Source organism: Etheostoma cragini, chromosome 19 (genome assembly GCF_013103735.1).
Source record: "Etheostoma cragini isolate CJK2018 chromosome 19, CSU_Ecrag_1.0, whole genome shotgun sequence".
Classification (NCBI taxonomy): domain Eukaryota; kingdom Metazoa; phylum Chordata; class Actinopteri; order Perciformes; family Percidae; genus Etheostoma; species Etheostoma cragini.
Window position 1 is genome coordinate 2,620,295 of NC_048425.1, and position 15,000 is coordinate 2,635,294.

Sequence of the window (15,000 nt, forward strand, 5' to 3'; positions counted from 1 at the left end):
AGTTGAAGCTGGACCCAGGTCCAAGGCGAGAAGATGCCATCCGAGGGTCCCTTTCTGTCGGTATACTGGAGAGTCCATACTGACCCTGGGTGGAACTTTGGTTCCCAGGGGCATAGGGGTTATACAGGGGATGTGACATGGTGTTTGCAATCTTGAGAAGGTTAAGGAGATTGATGGCTGCAGCAGTTGGGGAGGTGGGTATGTAAGGAGCAGTTGTGTTGGAGTTGGCTGTCAATGTCGCGGCTCTGCTGCCGACAGCAAGAGCATTGCTTATCTGTGTCAGTGCTAGCTGGGCTTTCAGTTGAGCCAGCCGCAAGGATGCAGCCTGCTGGCCAAGCAGGAGTGAGCTCCCTGAGAGCCCTCCAAGTAGGGGGCTCGTTAGGGCCCCTTGAGCAGAAGAAGGGGCACAACGCTCCGATAGCAATGTAAAGCTGAAAAGTAAAAAAACAAACAAAAAACAAAAGGGGTTATTGAAAGGCACTGGACTTCAGCTTCATCGATGGGTAAAATCAATCATCTTGAAGGTCTTGTCTTGAGATGTCCACTGTTTCCTGTTGATCGCTCAGGTCATCTACTTCACTTCCAGGTCTTCACTAGCAAGAAAGAAAAGATGAGGCAAAGGCAACAGAGCATAGACAAAGACAGGAAACTAAGTCACTGATGTTAACAGGAAACATTCTGAACAGACACAAACTCATTTATTTACTTTCCATGCTCATCCCTGGTGGAAATAGTGGACAATAGCACTCGCAGACAGAAAATGCATAGCAAAATGAAACTTCTCAAAACTGTAATTCCCATTTCAGAACGTCACATTAGATCATACCGAGAGATTCAGATGACCATGGACACATTTAACGACTAGATGGCAGTGAATGACAGTGTAAATAAGACTGAAGTTCCTGTATGACTTGAATCACAATTTATTGGTTAGAGGTAAGGTAGCGTAACAAAATAAAATTATACAGATTGAATCACCATCAGTATTCACAAAATGTACAATATGTATGCTTAAAATTGATCAACAGTAATTTAGAAGAAGAAAAAATCTGCAATGTCATCCTTCAACGGCAGAAAAAAGTCGTACACCTCACAGAAACCCTCTCCCCCGAAAAAATGGGTCTAAGAATAATGGAAAAAACCTTGTTTGTTTTAGGTTTGACCGCAGCAATGCAACCACTTTAAACGCAAAAGTTTGTCACTGAGTTATGAAGTTACACCATCGGTCAGAGTGAGAGATGACGCTCGTGTTGGCGTTTCCTTGTTGGCCAAATGAATATGCACCACCAGTCCTTTAGGGCTTTCACAACAGCCATTGTGTTTGAATGTTTATTGCTAATCTATCGCAGGCTAAGAACAGAATATTTAGCTTGTCATGTATTAATTACATAACCTTCTTACATTGGAGGCGCACGCTAGACAGGTGGCCTCCTACACAAACTCTGTATAACATGGGCCCCAGGGCTGAATTATTTCTCCACCCTCGCTGTGTGAAGGAGAGATCCCACAGGTCTTTCCTTCCAGCGGCCTTTATTGTGGTCCAGCCTTTACTTCTGTGACAAACGTGCACCACACATAATAATGCTTGCCTAGTTGCTAGCGTAGCCTAGTAGATATGCCGTCAAGAGCATGCTAAACCTGTAGGTGGCAGTGTAACGACAAGCTCAAGCCCACTTTAGCCAATTAGAATCCCAAAAATAGCAGCAGCAACAAATCACTTCCTCTCTCTTCCTCACTTAGTCACTGCCTAATGCAAGTCGAGTGCAGATTTGCGTCGCGCATGCATTACTTTGCGACAAGTGACCTACAAGACGCGAATGAGAGACTTCTGTAATGTCAATCCAGTAAAACTAGACCTACTTAACCAAGTTCTTTCACTGCTGGCTACGTGTTAGCAATCAAACACAACAAAGGCTGTCATTTGAAATGCCGTTTTGAGCCAACGTTAGCAATCAAACAATCATGGATAGCTAAAATGTTTTTTAAATGATTTCCATCTTCTGTGAGGCGTTAAATCTGAGCATGCGCCACCCACATCTGCACTCGACCAGAGCCGTTCTGACTCAACTCTCATCGGGCATGACACGTTATGCCGTGAACCGTTTATATCTGAGCATGGTCACCTCAAATCTGCACTCTACTTACATCGGGGAGTGACACACTGGCTCGGCTTCCTAAACCTCCGTTTGTCTTAGCTTACATGCAAATGAACATTTCAAAAATATCAACTCTGGCCGAGTTTTTAGAAAGACTTGTTTTCAGAGGCAAATTCTCCAAAAAACGAAGGGCACAAACAAAAAGAACTCTCTCTGCTGTCTCTGCTCTGCCCGTTTTTCTTGCTTGTTGATCCGTTTGAGTCAAAATTCACTCGGATCTTCAACCCAAGTCTTTAAATTGACTCACACATCCCGAGTCTCTAGTTTCATTAACCCGGATGAGTTGAGTCCTACTACAATTTAAAATGACATACAGCCACACAGACATCTTGTGACGTTACCTACTACTATTCCTAGCCATATTAGCTGCAAAAAGCTTAATAACCTACAATTTTGTGAGCAACAACTCAACAAGTCAACTCAAGCGACTGAGTGAGCAGACAGAAAGTCCGACCCGCAGAGTCAGGTCTGGAAGCTCGCAGACCAGGGATTCACTCAAGAACTCCTGAGCCCTTGTTGACTATTGCGAATCAGCCGTGGCTACGTTGCCATGAGTGGATCTGATTCAGGCGAGCGAGTGAAGTCTTTCCTCAAGCTCAGAGTAAAGCAAATCCACAACAAAAGCTATTATTTCACCTCTGAAATAACAAAAGGTTCCGCATGTAGCCTAGCTATGTCTACTAGTGTGGGTGTATCAATGTAGCATGTTAATATGCAATTAGAGTGGCCAGGTTCGCTCAGTGGTAGAGCAGGCACACATGTACTTCGAGGTTCAGGTCCAGGGTTCGAATCCAACTTGTGACAATTTCCTGCGTGACTTCCCTCCCAAAAATTAAAAGGCGGGAAAGCCCCAAAAATAATTTAAAAAAAATGAAATTAGGTCAAGCAGGCAGTCTGGAACATTGCACGTGACACTCGGTTTGCGGCTCTGGCTCGCCTTGCAGACAACTCACGAATCCTCCATGACTTATGCGCTCTCGCATGAGTCAGACAATCGCGCAACTCAGCCGGCTATGAAGGGATCTGTAGCAGACGAGCGAATAAAAAGAATCAACAACAGAAGCCCTTCTTTCACTTCTGAAGTAACACAGTTTTCTGAATGTAGCCTCGCTGGACCTACTGTAGGTTTGGTGTATGAATGTAATATGATGAAATGCACTTAGGTTGAGCACATAGTCGATCTTAACAATACCGACTCAAGTGATTCAAGAGACTCGCACAATCCGGTTCAGTTTAGCAAGTGACTCAGAATAACCTGAATCCTTAAAAGGATCCCGGTTTGCCAGGCCTACTTACACAAGCACAGTGTTCCTCCTCGGCTAGGGTGGTTGCCACTCCCCGATGTTAGTCGGTTTTGTGTCGCGCATGCTCAGATTTAGACGGTTTACGGCATAACGTCTCAGACTGAAATTTGTGAAATCCATGAAATAAACTTTTTTCCATTACAAAAAGAAAATGGAAATCATTTCAAAAAGTTTTAACTATCTATGATTGTTTGATCGCTAACGTTAGTTCAAAACGCCATTCAAATGACAGCCTAGGTAATGTTTGATAGCTAAATTGTAGGCAAAAGTGAATTAACGTCATCAAGTAGGTCCGTTTTTACTGTATTGACATCACAGAAGTCTCTCTTTAGCATCTTGTATATTATATTATAGTCGCAAACTGACGCATGCGCAACTCCCATCTTCACTCGACTTACATCGGGGAGTGACGGTGGTTTACCACCATGCAGATGCTCCAACAGACAAACAAAACACTAATTTTTCATTAACTGTACTCATTTCACGGAGAGAAAAAAAAGCTAATGTCAGGTGTTAAGTCCTAACTTTCTTTTTTCATCTCCCTCATATCAACACCAACACGTAGCTAGCTATAACCATTCGGTTATTAGCTAGCTACGATATATTGTGTGTACGTTAATGTCCTGTACTCATCACGGGCCTGAGCCCAACCGTTGTGACCGTTACGGTTGGCTAGAGCCAAATTATAACATAAACAACGAGTACAATACCTTCAAAGTGTTGTCAAACAGCTGTATTTAGTCTCGAGCGTTAAACACGAGCTGTTAGCAGACCATAGAGCGCTAACATAGCTAAACCAGCCTCGCATGCTCCTGCTAGCATGCGCTAACGAGGCCCGGTTACAAAAAAAACAGTAAACACCGTTTTCAGTTAACAAACGCTACGCACAGCGATTGCAAGTACGCAGTGATTCGCTGCGAGTTTCCATAACAACGTTGTTGAATCATACCTTACGTTATTTGTATATCTCTCTCATCTTTAATGTGCTCAAAGTCGTCGTAAATAGGCAGGAAATCTTCACAAATATTGAAGGAAAGAAGAAATCTTAGATTAGTTTTCTTCTTCTTCGTTGGTGTTTTACAGCATCCGGCATCCAAAACGTGCATTGCTGCCATCTATGGAACTATCACCGTAGTGCACTGTTTCCTGTTATACAGTCCAGTGCCCTTTAAAAAATTGAAAAGGCAACGTTTTCCTCTACCACTTAACCCTATTTCTTATAATTCTTCCAAACCATGAAAAATTGAATTCTTACACTTATCATAAGTATTATACATTTTCATCACTTTTTTTTGTAATGTCAGATTTGATGTGATAAAAGACCACAATGCTTGTTTCATTTCTTAATTCTCTCTGTGTGAATGGAACTAGATGAGATTGTACAATGGATTGTACTCAATATATCAGGAAGTCTCATGGTTTTGGTGCCAAACCTTCAGAATAAAATCGAAAATAAAGGGTTAATTATACCAAAGCTGAAATGATCAGTTAGTTCTCATTAATTTAGTCAATTATTAGTATATAATAAACACAAATTAGTAAATTGGTCAATAAAACTGATTGTAAACAGTGACTATTCAAATAAATCAATTTACAAATTTACCTTTATTTTTTTGGAAATCTTGTATTTTTTATTGAATATTTAATGACTTTTTTTTAATGATTTTCTTTTTAGATTTATCAATAATAATCGATAGTTGCAGTTTTTTTTCTACATAGAACTATTTATAGTGTGGTGTTTTAATTTTGTGCTCTTTTATTTTGAAGAAAAGGAACGGAATTGGTTATTCCTGTGAATGTTGTGTGATATCTGTTTATATAATTTAGGTTTGTATTTATATTTGTCTTAACAGTCATGTTTTTATCCCTTGACCTCATCATTGTTATCTTCTTGTCCACATAGTTGGGTTACACAAACCGTGTTATGTACAAGGCTATTTTTAATATATAATATATAATAATACTATAACAAAAATTTGGAAGTCTAGCCCAAAGAAATAGAGCGATCTAATTAGTTACTGTTTCCTTCTGTAGCCTACACACTTGTTGTGTCTTATCATTATTCTGCCACAAAGTGGCGCTATTGTCACAGACATTCTGTTAAATTATAATTATGTTATAATTAACATACTATTGATGTTCAAAATATTGTGTAGGTGGTGATTATGTTTCTTTTACCTTTTTTCACCATAAACATCTCTGAATATTCACAAAACATCTTGACACGTTATCAAAAGTTGAAGGAAGCTGCTATTAAAAAATATTTTAAAACTGTATAAATTAAAGGTTATTGTGAGGCACATTCAAGAGTTTTAAATAGCATTTACTCTTCTAAAGAGCTTATAGAGAAAAAGATTGATATGGACACGACAGACTAGATGGAGTTACATAAGCATTTAAAGGAAGATATCATATTAAACTCATTTTTTTAGTGCAAGTGGACATAATTGGAGTATCTGGATTGGCTACTAACCGTCAAACGGTGAGTATTTTCACCCACAGCTTGAGAATTACCTAAGGTGCGCCGTATTTTTCTCACAAGCCAATCAGAGCGGACTTAGCCTTGTGGGAGGGGGGGGGGGGCATTTCAGACAAAGGGTGAATTCATCCAGGAACATTATATTTAACCCTCATGTTGTCCTGGGGTCAAATTTGACCAAGTTTTTTTTCAGAAATCAGAAATATGGGAGTTTAAAAATTTCAAACAAGGCAACAAAACATTGGGGGGGAAAAAATGTAAAAATTATTAGAAAAACTGACAAAAACTACGAAAGAAAAAGGTACGCATCAATGACTTCGGGAAAGAACGACTAAAATGTCAAAAAAGTGACAAAACTAAAACAAAAGGAGAAAGACATTGGGGGGAAAAAACATAAACATTTTGAAAAAAGAAATAAAACGTAATACTCTTTTTTTGAAAAGCAACAAAACAATGAGATAGGGACAACAAAAGTGTTGTTAACAGACAGTACGAGAAGCATTTAAAGCACGTTTAAAACATTAAATCATTTAAACGTGTTCTAGCAGAAACCCAAAATGAAAATATGGACCTGAAAATAAGCTGGATATTTCTCCTTTAAGAAAAAAATATGTATTTATTTAAAAAGCAACACACAACCAGACACGTCCCATATTTAAAGCCAGCACATGGAATGAGCCTTAAGCGCTCGATAATAAACAGCTTTTGACTTTACTGACTGTTGAATCAACAGTTTATCAAAAGGTGATGATGAATATTTCATTAAAGGATCATTCTCTACTGGGGATTGCAGCAAATTAGTAATATATCCCTTTATCCCCTCCCCAGGACCACAGGGCTTAACACCTGACCACGGACCACAGCTGACTGGCAGCTCTTCATCTCCGCTCTCAGTTGGATTCCATGGCTGAAAATGCTAAGCTATCACGATCCCAGCGAGACAATTTGAAAATAACTTCCTGGGTTTACATATTTTGATCACTGCACCCTGCCTTTAACTTCAGTTAGGTGCTGACTTTTTTATTTTTGTTTTTATTTCACATTGTAGCCGATGCCCGGGAGGTTTAGCTCTGATGCTACTGACGGATGTTGTTTATCCATGTCACATACAACACACGCACACACGCACACACACACACACACACACACACACACACACACACACACACACACACACACACACACACACACACACAGAGACATGTGCATGCATTCATCTGTGTACCCACATGAATGTGCAGCATCCACCTCCCCCACCCAGTAACACAAGGTCGGATCCACTCTGATGATCTCAACAACTCGGACCAGAGGTAACCTGACCCCAGATCAGTGACGACGGACACCGTCTGCTGCCAAGACTGACGGGGAATGTGAAATCTCATATTAGTATCTGTCTTCAACGGCGGGATCCTTCCAGAAAAAAACTCCTATGGCTCCTATTTCCTCAGCTTAGCAAAACTGAAAATGTGGGCAGGGAAGATCTCCGAATACGCCGAGCATCACCACACCGAATGTACTGAGCAGTTCAAAGCATTTAACACACTTAGTTTAACTGAGAATCTGTGTCATTCAAAATGCTAATTTGAAGATGCTTTGAAAAACATGTTTGTGCCCACAGATGTGAATTGTATTAACGCTGTGGGATATTTGCATTATGTATTCTGTGTTAATACACAGAGGCTCAGTCCTCAATGCGGTGGCCGTGGTCTCAGTTCCGACCTGCGGCCTTCTGCTGCGTGTCATGAAGCATGTGATGTACTCTCAACGGAGGAGAGATTAAGGTAGACGGTGAAGTTTAACCATAATGTGTTATCGTGCAGTGTTGTACCCAACTCTCTGAAGTTCCTGTCTTCCTGAAGGAATATTTAAAGGTTCCATGCATAGACTGCTAATATTCATGCATTATAATAATAATAATAATAATAATAATAATAATACACAGTCTATGGTCCCATGACATACTCTTTGGATCCTTTTATATAGACCTTAGTGGTCCCTAATACTGTATCTGAAGTCTCTTTTATATAGACCTTAGTGGTCCCCTAATACTGTATCTGACGTCAGCGGGTCCTGGGAGCCCCCTGAGACACGCCCCAGCAACAGACAGATGGGTTTAAACCTTCACTCAGCAGGGACAGGGATCTCACACAGTAACACACCCGAGAAACCCTGCTGCTGCTCATGTCGGGGTCGTAAATCTCTCCGCAGCACTGGCGTTTTAATGCACTTTGATATTTTTGACAGATGATTTCAAGGTGAAGACAAGGAGAGGGCAGGGAGGACGGCGAGGACTTTATCTGGTTAAAGAATATTTAAATTTTGGTTTTATGTCTGTCTCTCTGACGTAATATTCATGAATATTGTTTTTCATTATTTAGGCAGAGGTAATATATAAGCGTCTCCATGCATATTATATTTTATTATTTAATGTTAATTAAAAAAAAGCATGACTCAAAAATGAATGGTGTAATGTAAGTGCATTTATTCAAGTACTGCACTTAAGTACACATTCTTTCTTGTAGTTTACTTGAGTATTTCCCTTGGAGGAAACTTGATATTTTTTTGTACTCCATTACATGTCAGAGGTTTGTCTGACAGCTTTAATCCCCTTCCTGTCCAGTGAAAACCATTCATCTCCAGATGTGTTGATGTTGAATGCTGTGATAAACTGATTGATGAAGCGTTCCTTAGTTTAAAAAAAAAGAGTTAATTTTAAAAAGCCTCTTGGATCAGCTGGAAAATGCATTGTCACAAAGCTGACAACAGGAAAACTTTTAAATCTCTTTAGACGTACGTGGTTCTCAGAGGACAGAGAATATGATGCATGGCTGTAGATGAAACTACCCTGTGTGTGTGTGTGTGTGTGTGTGTGTGTGTGTGCGTGTGTTTGTATGTGTGTGTGTGGATACTGAGAGCTGTTGCCATCCTCTGAGGAGCAGTTATCAGAGGGTCTAATAAGCACTGATGAAACTGATGAAAATAAATCACCAGCGGCTCAAATAAAGCTGGAGTCACTCAGCACTACAAAGCCTGGACGTGTGTGTGTGTGTGTGTGTGTGTGTGTGTGTGTGTGTGTGTGTGTGTGTGTGTGTGTGTGTGTGTGTGTGTGTAAAGGACTCTGTGAGATATTTATAGATTCATAGTGGTGACATCGACATGTCATCATTTTATGCAGCCCATGTTTATGGAGTGCCCTCCAGAAAGTGCATGTGATGTGTTGTTGGTGAAAAATACGTTGCAGTGTTTTTAGGTAAAATTTCTTTTACCCTAAACAAGTTTTTTAAACTTGTGAAAGCTCGACAAGCTCTGACTGGCTCGGCCTTATTTGTTCTTTGTTAGTCCAGGATTTCAACAGGTCAAGAAGAAGCACATGCACTTCATGTGTTTAGTGTGTGAACATCTTAATTTGTAAAGTAACTCAAGCTGTCAGATAAAAGTAGTCGAGTAAAGTAAGTGAAGTAGAAAGTGGTGTTAATAGAAAAGACTCAAGTAAAGTACAACCTTTGTACTAAAGCAGAGTACTACATTCTAACCCTCACAGTAGATTGCCTGAACATTTCTCTATTCAAAAGGCAGATTTTAGCATGAACGTTCCTAAAAATGCCACTTGGGGGGGGGGGGGGGGGGGGGGGCGAGCTCTAGCTCACCCAGTAAGAGTGTGCACCCCATCTAGGCTGAGTCCTTTGCGACGGCCCAGGTTTGAATCACTATCAAATAAAGGGAAAAGGCCCCAAAAAGCCACTTGGCCATCGATGGAAACACTGCACGTCACACAGTAGGAACACGTGATCGCCGGACCGATCCTCTCAGATATTTCCTCTCTGACCTCAGAGGGAGCTCGAATGAGACGGACAGCTGAAAATGACAGTACTGCATCACGGAGCGTGGCGTGAATGTGTGTGTGTGGGTCTAGTTCCAATTACATCATCACACCTCGGCTTCATTTACAGCTGAGGAGAGTTTTCATCACCATTGAGGGTGTGTGTCATTCTGTCTCAGAAACACAATATACTTGACACTGTATCAGCTGATATGGGGCGCTAGCTTCAAGACTTTGACTATTTTAGGAGACTAAAAATATCAACACTCCTGCTGAAAAGTTTGGAATCTCCAGTCAGGTGTCTGAGAGGACTACTCTATATGTTTGATGCTTTTTGAGGCTTTTAAGTTGTAGAAAGTCCTCCTTACAAATGGTTATTTGGTTTTGTAGTGTACATGGAGAACAAAACGCTGCTCAATGCTTCAACCAGACTGGCAACTGAAAGAGACAAAGATCTCTCTGAGCAACAGTTGAATAAGCGGAGAAGAACTCAGCTGTCATTGGTAAAAGAAAACTGGAAGCCAAGCATCATAATGTTTGCAGATTCAAATTGGAACAGGTTCCTCTTTAGTGCACAAGCACGCAGCCTAAAACAAGCTGGAATTACCATGTAGTAAAGCTCTTCTTCAAACTGAAGGTTGGTCTGTACTCACGACCTTCCACTTGCGGAAACACCGCCAGATTTCACTCTTTTTGGCCGGATGTCCATTACCTTCCGATTTTGTTATTTAAAATGTTAGGACTATGGTTAGTTGCACCTCATGCTTTACCTCTGCAGGGTTAATCCAGACAGCTAGCGTGACTATCTGTCCGATCTGAGCTTTCTGTTGCACGACTTAAACTACTTTTGGACGTACACACAATTCCCGAGGACATTTTGCAGCGGCACCGTGGCTCTGTCTGGAGATTAGCGCCGCTCAAGACAATTGTGATTGGTTTAAAGAAATGCCGATAAACCAGAGCGTGTGTTTCTCCCCTCCTGAAACGCTGCGTGGACTAGGCAGACCCTCCTCCACAGCGCTGTTATTGCGAGGCTAGTTAGTATAATAAAACATATCAGTTGAACAGACAATAGATTGAAAAGTCAGTTAAATCTGCCCAAAGAAAGCCGCAACAACTCAATATCCTAAGCCACAGTGCAATGTTTTTTTTTTACTATAACAGCTGATTACAAACTTTTGAACAGTAAACTGAATCAAGGAAGAATGAAATATAGAGATAGAATCATGAAGATTTATAAATTTGAAGATTTATATAATATTTAATAAAATAAAGATCAAGGAAGATTAGGATAGCACTCCAAGTTATCTGTTTTAATATTGACGCACGTTTTTCTTTTTTCCCACATGGACATTTTGGGCAATTTTACGAATATTATCATTAATATTATAACGTTAATTTGCATATTTAGGAGCCAGCACCAAGTGTTCAAGGTCTAATTGTGAGTAGAAATCCTGTTGACATTTTTTAAATTATATTTTAGGAGATAAAAAAAACATAAATTTATTGTTAAAGTATTAATACAGTGTCTTTCTTAAACATGTGCAAATGGACTAATTTTAAGATGCATGTTGGACAACAAAATAAAAAATAAATTACTTTATTTTTTTGTCTTGTCTTGGCTTCTCTTCTCCATTTTTTCCTCACACACGCTACTGAAAAGTCATGTCACTGACTTGCAGCCTGGTACGAGGACATCCTGTCCACAGCCATCACCCTTAGTAACCTGATTCAGAGGCTGGACTGGCTGCTCGACCCAGAAACTCTTCTCACAACTGGATGAGCTAATGGACTCCAACAGAATCGCTCGGCTCAAACGCACGAGGCAAACGGTTAACAAGCGTGGGATTTACAGCACAAACCTGCACTGAAGTGACTTTATTTCCAAAACACCACGTGTGAGATGATGCTGTGGATGTTTTAGTTTCGTCTCTCAAACTCTTAAAATATCTGAGATTATAGCGTCTACATTTAAACATCGTTAAAGTGGATTTTCCTTTAAAGGCGTCTGAAATCTGCACAATGTTTTTAATTTTATTTAACCCTTGTGTTGTTCTTGGGGTTATATTTGACCCATTTTTAAAGTTTCAAACTCAGAAATATGGCTTTCTTTCAACCAAATTGCCCAGTGGTTAATTAACTGTGAGCGTATTCATGTATCGGTGGAGACATGTAGAGAGTAAAATATCTGATTAAACATTCAAGATGTGTTAATCATAAAAGAAAAACCTGTTCAAAAGCCTAATGGCTGAAGGCCCATTAACCCGACATCACGTTATTTAATGTTTTGAGAAGGTTATCACGAGAACTCGTGACATTTTGCTCTTGGTACAAACACATCTGACAAGAACATTCATCTGGATGGCCTGTGATTCTAAAGTTGAAGCAGTGGTCGCAGTAAAAAACCAGAACGGAGGAGGATTGCGTGGAACGTCGTGTTAAAGTGTTAACGGTCAACAGGTGGGAAGGACATGGGCGGGGGGGTGGAAATCAAATGAAAACATTGAGATAGGGACAACAAAAGTGTTGTTAACAGACAGTACGAGAAGAGTAGTTTTTTTTTTAACATTAAATCATTTAAACGTGTTCTAGCAGAAACCCAAAATGAAAATATGGACCTGAAAATAAGCTTGATATTTCTCCTTTAAGAAAAAAATGTATTTATTTACTTACAAAACAAGGCGGCAGTGTGTGTACCTAAAACACAAAGAGTGATGATCAGCAACAGAAATAAATGGAGGAAAAGCAGCAGTGGCATTTAAAAATCCAACTGGTTTCTCTTTCACACACACACATACACACACACACACACACACACACACACACACACACACACACACACACACACACACACACACACACACATACATCAGGTTGTACAAACCGTGACCATCTGAAAAATGTACGAGCTGTATGGTCAAAAGGGGAGTGTTTACTGTGGGCTAAATGTGTGTGTGTGTGTGTGTGTGTGTGTGACATTGCTGCAGAGGTCACAGTACAAGGTTAGTGTGCTTTTAAACATACAAGCTTTTAGTTTCCCTGCTTTTATTAAATGAATGCCATTACCTCTGCTGGATCTTTAACCAGTGGACCATTGGTGGAATGTAACTAAGTACAACTACTTCAGTACTTTACTTAAAGGAACACTTTACCGATTAGCATTAAGCTTTATATCAGTAGAAACCTGGTAGTATTGTCGAATGGCCGCGCTTCTCTCCCTCATGTCCCCCTGAGACGAGAGATAGCTGTATTGGATGTCGGGGAAAAAAAACTCAGATGACGCAAAAATCGTTGTTTTGCGTCATCGGAGGCATTTTTTGCCCAGAGCTAGAGAACTACAAGGACCTAGTTCCACATTGTTTTCAACCCGCACATAGGAGGTTGGACCCAAAGCGAGCCAAAGCAAGTCGAGTGTCAGCCATCTTGGAGCTACAGCTATCTCTTTTCAACAACAAACAAGTATGTGCAGTCAAACTACAGCTCACGTGTACCACTGGGATACATAGGTACAGATCGCCTATGTAGCTTCGGCTGCTACAGAGACCAGCACGGGGACATCAACGTGGGTGTGCGCTAAAGCGGATACCCTGAACGAGGGCGGGAGTTCCAGCTAAGTAGGAAGCGTGTGTGTCAGAGAGACAGAGATGTTGATGAGTGATGGCCAGAGACCTGAATGTAAAGCTCAAATATGGACGACAGCCGGTCCCATGAATAAAACAGATCAAAATACGAGGAATGGAAACATCCCAAAAGAAAACTGTATGTGGCTGTAAATCTGGCTTTTTATGAAGTGTGCTACAAGCATCGGGTGACAGAGCTGTAATAAAACCTGAAAATAGAGACAAGGAGGACAAGGAAGTAAATCAGATTTACTCTCTCACACATATAAACACCCCTAAATCCAGCCGTCTAAATCCAAAGCCCCAGAGAGCTCAGACCAAAGCCCTAAATCAGACCAACGCTGTTTCACACCTTCTATCAAATACATCATTACCCACTATTACTCTCTTCTTCTATCCACCTTTCTCAGTTTATTGCCATCTCTCTCTTTCTATTACTTTTCTTCTCTTTTTTCCACTTTAGTGTGTTCACACACAGTAGGGACTCTTCTGGTGTTTACTTTCCTTAAAACTATCATCCCAACAGAACACATCCGAGGCCCCTAACGGCCTCAAGGCATGGCAAGGTAACACACACACACACACACACACACACACACACACGCACACAGTACAGTAATAATTTGCCTCTCCAGCGTTGGTTCAAGACTTAATAAAAAATAAATAATATCTGGTTTTATTTTATAAGAGTTAAAGAAAGATGACTCCTTTTCTTTCAAAGTAACGAGAGAGTACAGTCCTGCAGATGATAGTGCAGTTTGAAATCTGGGATCCCTGCGTAACCTCACATTTAAAGACCGTTACTCTAAATTCAGGACTGGCTGAAAAACGAGACTGCTCTGCTCTCTGGTTGATGGTGAACAATTGAATGTGTTTTGGAGAAATGAAAAGTTAAAATGTTATCAGAAGTGGAATCAGTACTCAGATCTTTTACTTAAGTTAAAGTAGCAATTCCACAGTGTAGAAATGGTCTGTTACGATTAAAGGTCCCGCATTCAAAAAGTCCCTTAGGTACACGTACAAAAGCGTTTGTAGTAATGATATAGGCGATTTACATGTAGAGAAATGTCTGTTACGTCACTAGCTATCGCCCACTGAGGTAACACAGTGGTGATTCTATGGTCCACTGATGAAAGCTCTTGTGCTGGCAGTATTAAGCCGTCTACACGTGATCAGAGGGAAAGGTAGGTCTCAGAGAATAGTGAGAGTGCAGATATACGTCATCATTCCTCCTGGCTACCTTTTGTAATGGTTGTGCCTTGAAGGGTCAGCGGCAACGAGGACAAAGTGGAAATAAACATGAACTTGAACTATGACGGAGCGTTGGCAGCGATTTCGAGCGGTGTGTCACACCATGGGTGGCGCTTCCTCCTAGTTGTCTCCTACGCTAGTTAGGTGGCTTAACCTACTGTGGGGGCTGTGGTGACATTAACGGAACAATTAAATTAAATTTAATTAAATTTCATTTTAATATTAACTTTGATTTTACCTACTGGGTGTCTCTTCCATCACCCAGCAGTAATTGGTCCGCCAATCTGTAGCTAGATTTGCGTGTAAGCTGATTTGCGTGTAAGTGGTTACTATGGCCAAATGGACAATAAGAAAAAAGCGGTGACTACAG

General features: G+C 40.6%; 2 protein-coding genes across 2 annotated transcripts in view; both read right to left on the reverse strand.

The window, feature by feature from the left end:
• Positions 1-15,000, reverse strand: part of LOC117935205 — a 52,938-nt gene that overhangs the window by 36,787 nt on the left and 1,151 nt on the right. Inside the window, exon 2 of the mRNA XM_034857343.1 lies at positions 85-431. Within this exon, the coding sequence (XP_034713234.1) occupies positions 85-431 (347 nt within the window). The remainder of the gene's footprint in view (positions 1-84; positions 432-15,000) is intronic.
• The window catches only part of LOC117935074 (type I phosphatidylinositol 4,5-bisphosphate 4-phosphatase-B-like), a 23,581-nt gene continuing 10,884 nt past the window's right edge, over positions 2,304-15,000 (reverse strand). The window contains exon 9 of the mRNA XM_034857223.1: positions 2,304-2,318. The gene's annotated coding sequence lies outside the window, so the exon portion shown is untranslated. The remainder of the gene's footprint in view (positions 2,319-15,000) is intronic.